This window comes from Brienomyrus brachyistius, chromosome 6, assembly GCF_023856365.1.
Source record: "Brienomyrus brachyistius isolate T26 chromosome 6, BBRACH_0.4, whole genome shotgun sequence".
NCBI lineage: Eukaryota > Metazoa > Chordata > Actinopteri > Osteoglossiformes > Mormyridae > Brienomyrus > Brienomyrus brachyistius.
This window is the reverse complement of record NC_064538.1, coordinates 10,038,168-10,046,789: the sequence shown is the minus strand read 5'-3', so window position 1 is coordinate 10,046,789 and position 8,622 is coordinate 10,038,168. Positions and strand designations below refer to the sequence as shown.

The following is an 8,622-nucleotide window of genomic DNA, read 5'->3' as shown; positions in this document are numbered from 1 at the left end:
AGGTTCTGCCACCACATCTTATTGGGTTTTAGGCTTTTGGACTTTATTTGGCTGGCTATCTTTAATTAGAACAGTCCAAAATATAGCCTTGCTGTCTGACTCACTTGCATTTCAGCTCAGAAAGAGATGTCCTGATATACAGTACCAATATTGAACTTTCTGGAAGAGATTAAGATTCCTTTAGTGATATCCAGTATCCTCACAGCATGACGCAACCACTATTGATGTGGGGTGTTCACTGTAGAACACAGTGTTTTTACCGTGCATGTCTGACCCTAAGATGGCCATAAAGATCCACTTTTCACTTATCTCTCAATTGAGCTGAAACTCCCAAAAGCTTGAGAATCATTAAGGGGAATTCTTGAGGTTTTTCTAAGTTGAAACAAGTTCTGCCTTGCTACTCCATGGATGCACATGATCATTACAAAACAGATGTTTTAACATAAAAACCCATAGACAGAATGGATTTCCAACATTCCCTTGTAAATTACCAGGATATTGTAAAACCACTTTCTTTTTCAATTATGCCTAAAACATAAAAACAGGCATGGAAATGTTGAATGGTTAGCCTTGTAGAAAAACTCAACCATAGATGGTGAGCTTCTTACACTTTGTACACTTCTTATACACTAAACTATCATGATCCACCTTAGTACTGCTAACTGTAATCTGCTTGTGACTGTAATCTCTACATTTAAGCAGTCTACCCATGGCACCATAGCATCAGTACTTATCAAAAAAACGTGTCAACATCCTTTTTGCCTGAATGGCCTCAACATGTTTTTAATATTAAATTGCCCGTAGCGTTCACTCAAAAGGGTAATTTAAATTTATGTTAATGCATCACTCATTGGTTGCGAGTTCTGCAGATGTTTGCCATTTCTTCTTCCCACTCTTAAGAAATGCACAGGCTGACTCATGGCCGTACTTGTACAATTTGTGGAATAACAGGGACATCCAGCCAGGAGACCTTCAAACAGCAGCAAATATTTCCACAGATGACTTCATCATAAACCAGTAAAGAGCGGCTGAAAGTGTGCGTTGTTGTGGGAGTGTAAGGAAGGGAAACGAGTAAAAGAGACTGAAGGTAGCAGTAAGTCAAGGGCAATGTAGTATAATGATTAAGCACGACAGCTTCAAAACAGACGTCCCTGCTGTCATGGAGAATTTGGGCCTAGTCAGAGCAGGAGCAAGGAGATAAGCCTGTTCCTGGGAAAAGGGGGTGGGGTATAGCTGCGGGTTATGCAAATTACTTCTGTGGAATTCCCCCTTGCTGCCGTAACAACACTCACCTGGGCCCAGCCCCTTGGGCAACACTGTATATATAATGGCTCCAAGAGGTACAGCCCAGGACAGCTAAAAGAGACACCAGAGCTGGACAAAGCGCAGAGCCTGGACTAAGTACCAAAGTTAACCCATCAGTGGAAGCATAAGGACTACTAGCGCTCATATTTTTTTGGATATTGCCTGTCTTTGGATTGTCGTGTGCAGGTTGGTTCGTTTTCTGCCTAAGTTTCATTTTCATGTTTTTGGATTAAACATCTATGTTCCTGCAAGTAACTAAACAAAAAAAAAACATAAAAAAACTACATTGGCTATTAAGAAACTGAATTTTGATTTTTGGATTAAATGAGCTGAATGAATGTGTTTGGGATGATCTCTCATTACGTGGGAGTAACTGAATAATATTTCATGATTTAACAGTGGTAGAGGTGTTGGCTTGTTGTGGTTATACAATGAATTTGTACTGTGATGCTTAGCAAGTTTTCTCTTGCTAAATTCATTAAAAATGATCTTCAGGTGCTGGAGGTGTACATGTTGAGGATGGTCATGATTTGTTGCAATAGGAAGAAAATATGCAGCTTAGAAGGAATTGACAAGTTAGGTAGCACAACCACTTGTAAGTAATAAAGGGGTGTCATTGTACGAACAGATTGTCAAAATAAGTCCCCCATTCTACCTCCCAACATGCTGCGGTTGCTTCTGGAGATGCTCACCATGAGGCTTTTCCTGAGCAGGTCACCGATAGACAGAGTAATGGTGGCTTGACTGTGTCTTTCAAACCGCAGATCCCATGGCTTCCTGCGACCTCAGTAGCGTCCTTACAGATGCCAACTGGGCGATGTACCAGACCGCAGATATTGACCCCCTGCAACCCCCATCGCTGAATGAGCCACTGCAACCTCTCACGACCTCACATTTCACTTTGATGCCAAGTGCACACGGTAAGACCCCTAAGCACACAGGCACTCTGACTGGTTCTACACAGAGACATGGCCTCCAACCGCAGAGACCACTTTACTCCTTCGAAGACCATACTGGAACCTTCTACCATCATGTTTTGTGCAAAATACGAAAAATGCCAGCTATGCCGGCTGACTGTGACCCTTAAAAAACAAAGTTCACAGTAATAAAGTTTGGCAAGGATTAGGGAAGGTATAAAATAATCCAGATATTTTTTTACTAAGAAATCTTGATCATTATTTTTTTAACATGCGATTCTGGGTATAACCGGTTTAGCCTTGTTCACCCTTACGGTAAGCTGGAGGGAGCTTTGCTAGATAGTCAGGTTTAAAAAGCATAAGCGGGTTAACAGATTCTGGGTGTGATTGGCGATGAGCACATGGAGGGAGCTGCTTCTGCTCCAAACCATAAACCTCAGAGGGCACCTGAAACCCAGATGAATGATCACATGGGCAGCTTCTGGTCTGCACACATCCAGTGCATATTGTGTGTATGTGTGTTTCTGTCTGCTGAAGACTCAACTCCTCAGCTCCTAATGATGAGGAGCCCGGATGTTGATGGGTCACTGTGTCTCTCCAGAGCAGCCAGGTTGGCGTCTTCTGCCACCACAGTACTGGACAAAACAGAACACCATGGAGTGGATCAGCCACCATGTGGAAGACGCCCATTTCGATGCCTGCACTCTCAACATGTCCAGTTGCTCCATCGACGGCGCCACACTCTGCCAGATGTCCCACCAGGCCCTCGTGTCTGCTTTCGGCTCCCTAGGGGAACGACTTTTTCACAGTTTGCTGGAGCTAAAAGCTAAATATGGTGAGGAGAAACACAGAAACCAGCTTAATGGAGATACTTACCCGGAAAAGCTTAGACTAACATATTAATGATTATTAAAGAGCCAAAAAGTCATATTCCATGAAAGTGCCATTTAAGTCATAATTAATTATGTAATTGAACTGACACTCATTTCGAAGGACATGGTTTGCTGAATAGCAGGCATTCTGAAACTTGACCCTGTCCTGTTTGGACTGAGATATATTCAGTTATGGGTGGGGGGGGCATTCAGCTGGGAGGGAACCAGCGTCATTTACACACCAGTAAATATCATGTGGGCAGAAAAATGCAAAGGCTGAATACAAACCTCGGAACAATGCTCTCCCCCCCCCCATCCCGATGTGGGGATTCAGATTTCATGTTGTTTTAGCGTGCTATACAGTGTGCATCTCTACGCCTACCACAGGCCATGACGTCAAACAGAAAAAAAATACATAAAAACATGTTTAGTCCCATATTAAGTACTGAAACATGTTAGTCCCATATTAAGTACTGAAACACTCCAAATCAGAGTGCCATGCCTGATGTAGTAACTTGCCTTCGTACACTATGATTCATTCTTTCTTATGGTGAGCTGAGAGATGCTTTAGTTTCTGAAAAGTGTCCCCCAATTCCAGGTGCCAATGATATAACCATGACCTGTGACTTCCTCAACAATCTGCTGGATGAGTACCCGGAAATCCTTAACGTGAGTGGAGGTGAAAGTATCTACGATCTAAGCATTGTGAATGAACACCAAGGTGAGCACAGGTACCATACTGCTGACATACTGCTCCTGCACTTCCCTCCTGAACATCTCACACAGCCCTCACCCTGATAGTTGTTAATGTCGCCTATAATCTCAAGCCCCACAAGCTACATGACTGGTTGCTCCTTGACCTTGCTTTGTTGTGTGCCCTTTGCAGAGAGCGCTTACGACATTGACGGTCCTGTCCAAGACAGGCCCAAGACAATGGGAGACATGACACCTGTGAGTGACAATGGATATGAATCAGGGTCCACCTTGCCAGATAGCCTGGACTCTTCCAATGCAAGTAAGTTCTCCTGGTCTCTCACTCTACAGGAGTTCCAGGTTTGCTCTGGTTACATGCCTAACTAGGTGTATTCTGAGCACCAACCTGCGGTCTAACAGCTCATTTCCATTCTTGTTTTCACTAGGAATATGCCTCAAGATCACCCCCGTTTACTCAGACTCTGGGAGTGACTCTGACCCGGACACTCCCGACACTCCCTGTCCTCGTACTGCATGTGAGCATGGCCTCCCATCCTCTGTGCCAATTTTGTTTTATAAGATAATAAAGTTGTGCAAGATCATAAGGGCTAGCCACTGTAGAATAAATTGGTCATGTCACACCAAGGTACACTGTACGCTTCTCATGCTCAAGTGCACCTACAATATGTCGCTATGTTGTTGTTACCAGCTGGAACCTTCAGGGCAGAAAGAGGGGAGCTGAAGCCCAGCAAGCGAGGCCGGGGAAGGCCGAGGAAGCAGAGCCATTGTTCAGAAGATTACGGGCAGATCAGGAGGAGAAAACATGGTGAATTTCCATCAAACTTCAATACAACCAGGATTCATGTGTAAAATTACATCAAAAAAACGAACATCTCAAAAAACATATTTGACTGCCACTCATACATCCACAGTATTTTTAGGGTTTCTCACCATTGCTTATGTCTCCCTCATTATCTATATAAATCGCTCTATCGGGAATAGTTTAGGCCAATACTTTGCATTCTCCCCGGCAGCACCAAGAGGGACACACCTCTGGGAGTTTATCCGAGACATCCTGATCCACCCAGAGCAGAATCCAGGCCTGATGAAATGGGAGGACCATCAGCAAGGTGTCTTTAAATTCCTCAAGTCAGAGGCTGTAGCCCAGCTCTGGGGCCAGAAGAAGCGAAACAGCAGCATGACGTATGAGAAGCTCAGCCGCGCCATGAGGTAAGACTGTGAATGCAGGGCGTCCTTCAGAGAAACCTACAACCACTGTACGGCCTTTACAGTATTTATAACCTATTTAAGGAAGTTTTCCTGGACATCATTAAATTTATTGTGTGTATCACACTGGAGAGAAATATAAATATTGCACAACTTATCAAACAAAGAAACAAAGGAATGGCTGATATGTGCGGTCAAACTCCATAAAGGTGTTAGGGGAAGGTATGTGGAACTGTAGTCATTAACAGTGTAGATTCTGGAATGCCACATTCCAGGACAGAACCTCTTATATTGCCCTTGACCATGTTAGTACAAGCTTATAACTGAGTACAATTTTTGAATTCTAGTATCTCAAGCAACTACATAAAATTTTTTAACTATGCTAAAGGCGGTTGGGTATTTTCTCAGAAAATCCATTCGTGTGTCCTAACATTATGTGGGTGCAATAGGGTAGTACAGCACAATGGGTACTGTTATATTAACCCTCCATCCATGGGCATAAATTATGGGGGGATGGGAGGTTGTAGCCCCCCCCAATAAATCAAAATCAGCTAATACAACCCCTCCCCCCAATAAGCATGTTTCCCCCGTAATGGGTGGAGACCTCAACCCCTCCCCCCCCAATGTTCAAGCCAAAGTTATGCCCTTGGCTCCTTCCATCCATCCATCCATCCATCCATTCATCTAACATTCATCCAGTACCATGTCAAAATGAGTACGGAGATATACTGTTATTTCAATAGATCTGAAATTCATTCTTTTCTAGATATTTGGTGGTAAAAAAGAAGCTGTGATGGGCTCTCTGTTTGTTACACAGGTACTACTACAAAAGGGAGATTCTGGAGCGGGTGGATGGACGACGTTTAGTGTACAAGTTTGGGAAGAACTCCAGCGGGTGGCGACATGGGGAAGCTGGACTATAAGAGCAGAGTCTCAGTGGTCAAGAGCAGTAATTTGGATGGTCCAATGGCAGCCAAAAGCAAAGAGGATTTTGTCTTTTGCTTTAGTGTTCTCATACCGGGGAAGATGCTGCAGAAATATGTAAGCTAATATTTTGGCTGATGTAGGTTGTATGAACCAACTTTTTAAATTCCTATTCTATGCTTGCTTGTGACTTTTGTCTGTTTCATTTAATTTAATGTTACCCTCCACCCCAAGGCCACAAAGCTATTTTTACGAAGATCTTTTTTCTGAACCTACAGATGGTGATAATTTAGCCGTGTGACCACAAAACTGTAACACTGTGGCACAAGAGTTAAACCTTAGAAAAATGTAGCAGTCCAACAATGCAGGCGTTTAGTCATGAAACTGCAGCACTGTAATGCAGTTTAAGGTTTGACAGTGTAACATTGTAGCAGTGTGTAAATGAAACCTTATGACAGAGTAGTGCCATACATTAAGACATGTTTTAACTACCTGGGAATCAATATTTTGAAATGATTATGAATTGTGAATTTTTTAATTACCCTGATTTAAATGGATTTTGTTTTATAATTGCTGTGTAAAAAGTAAATCTAATGTGCATTTTTATATTATAATACTTTTGTACAGTCAAAGTTTTTAATAAAGAATATCTGTGCTCACTATATTAATTTTTTTCTCAGTAACTAAGTTACAATGCATCATTTCATCCATTGCCTCTTCGTCTGTATCCTGAATTTTGAAGTCCAACTTCTTGACGGAGAAAATCACAAGCCGGCAAATGAGCCATGAAACCCGCAGAGTTTTCAGTGCTGTTATTATGGGGCTGTGGCGGTTCATTAGCTTCATACCTCCAAAGGACTATTTAGGAAGCCATCTTTCCTCAGAGTTTTCTGTTGCGTTTGGAGTCAGGTGGCATTTTACTGTATGGATTATTCATTCCTTCATCTTTAATAGAGGTTCTTCTTTTTCATGTATCCCGACTAGGTAGTGCTAAAATACCGATGCAACATTTTTTTCCACCTTGATTGGTAGAAATATGGCTGCAGTTGTAGGTCTGTGCTGCTTATTCCTAAAAGAACTTTGAAGTGTGAAGCAACACTGCTCCAAATGATTTCAGAGTAGTTGGAAAAAATGGCTGTTCAAATTTAAGATAAACTGTTTCTGTTTGGAGACAGGGTGGGCTAAAACTAGCAAAATTACCTGCCAGTTCAGTAAGAAAAATGTACTTGGTAAGGTTTCCTGAAATAAAACAATATGCCTAAATGCAAGCAAATTAATCTTATTGATAAGATGTGTTGTTAGTTATTAATGAAATTAGAATTTTGTATAAATATAAGAAAATTATACTTGCTTAGATTTTCATGTTTTCTTTTTGCAGTGTATAAACATGATTCCACATCAAAACATAAACACAGGGATGGAAGGTCATCAGAAAATTATTCAGCTCAGCTCACCTTTGCTGGGCAGCTCCACACAATGGTGTGACTATGATCACTTTGGCACCACCCGTATCTAACTGACAGATCGCGCCCGACGCAGCACTCGACTTACCAGATAGGTGGCAAATACTGTATAGCCACCTGCATATACAGTATAAGGATGTGTAGGATGTGTTCAGAATTTTAGAAAGCACACACAATAGGGGCATTTCTGCCATGTGATTATATTATTATCTATTGTGTCATTTCCACAGCAAATATGCCTGCTAATGGACTGGGACCCTTCACTTTGAGGAGCTCATTTTCAGGTGAGCAAGCAGGGGGCGATGTCAAATGTTTACCTGCCCCATGTCTTCACACATATAGCCATGCTTAGAGTTTCAGTTGCATTTTACAGGTCGGGAAATTCTCCAATAACCATGCATTTGTTGTTTTTTCCAGAAATTGTACAACTAATAGGGTCCTGGTATACAGCACATGTAAACTGAATTTGTCTCTCTCACACACATGCACACAGGTATAGTACCTGTCAAACAGGTACAATCTACAGACAACTGGAATGCGAGGCGATCACGTACTTTACAGGAAACTCTCATCTGGCTGCCAGTAAATCCAGGAAATTGTGGGTGTGGCAGAATGCAAGAGGTATGACCTCATGTTGCAAACATATAAAGGGGCAAGGGTAGAGAAAGGGGGAGGAGCTTCACAGAAGCAGAGCTCAGGTTACCAAACCGAAACTCATTAAAATAGGTTTCCATGTGTCTCCCCTTTGCCCTTGTTATCTTCCAAACACACACAAACTCAGTTGCACCTCCAGCACACACACACATGCATTCAACTGTAAAAGAATATACTTTAGGTTCACAACAGATTCAAATCCTAGTTGAGATCCTAGTGCTATGGCATTAGGGTACAACTTAATGTTTCGGTACATTGAAATTTCCAATTGACGTAACTGCAAGTGGATAAATACCAGACAATTCACATAACCGGGTTTACCACTACGCTTAATTATATAAAACTGTAGGCTTAAAATTTCTGCCCACAAATACATTGAAAATAAATAAACGATGACTTGTGTTACAAAAGCACAGCTTTTTAAAAATTTAGTACTGGTAGTTCCAGAGAGAATATCAGTTATAGATTAAAAAAAAATTATGTAAAATTTTTCGGGTCCATTTTGGGCGGAAGTGCCAAAGATGTATTTTCAGGTTACATGAAAGTTGAGAAATATATGTTAATATA

General features: G+C 41.7%; 1 protein-coding gene across 1 annotated transcript; it reads left to right on the top strand.

Annotated features, from left to right (window-relative positions):
- The first annotated feature begins 1,332 nt into the window (after window positions 1–1,332).
- On the top strand, window positions 1,333–6,600 carry LOC125745114 (ETS-related transcription factor Elf-3-like). Its single transcript, XM_049017615.1, has 9 exons — window positions 1,333–1,491; window positions 2,070–2,225; window positions 2,824–3,057; window positions 3,693–3,815; window positions 3,981–4,109; window positions 4,234–4,323; window positions 4,497–4,613; window positions 4,822–5,017; window positions 5,832–6,600. Exons 2-9 carry the CDS (start codon window positions 2,075–2,077, stop codon window positions 5,935–5,937), a joined length of 1,146 nt encoding a protein of 381 aa, XP_048873572.1. The 5' UTR covers window positions 1,333–1,491; window positions 2,070–2,074; the 3' UTR covers window positions 5,938–6,600.
- The last annotated feature ends 2,022 nt before the right edge of the window (window positions 6,601–8,622 follow it).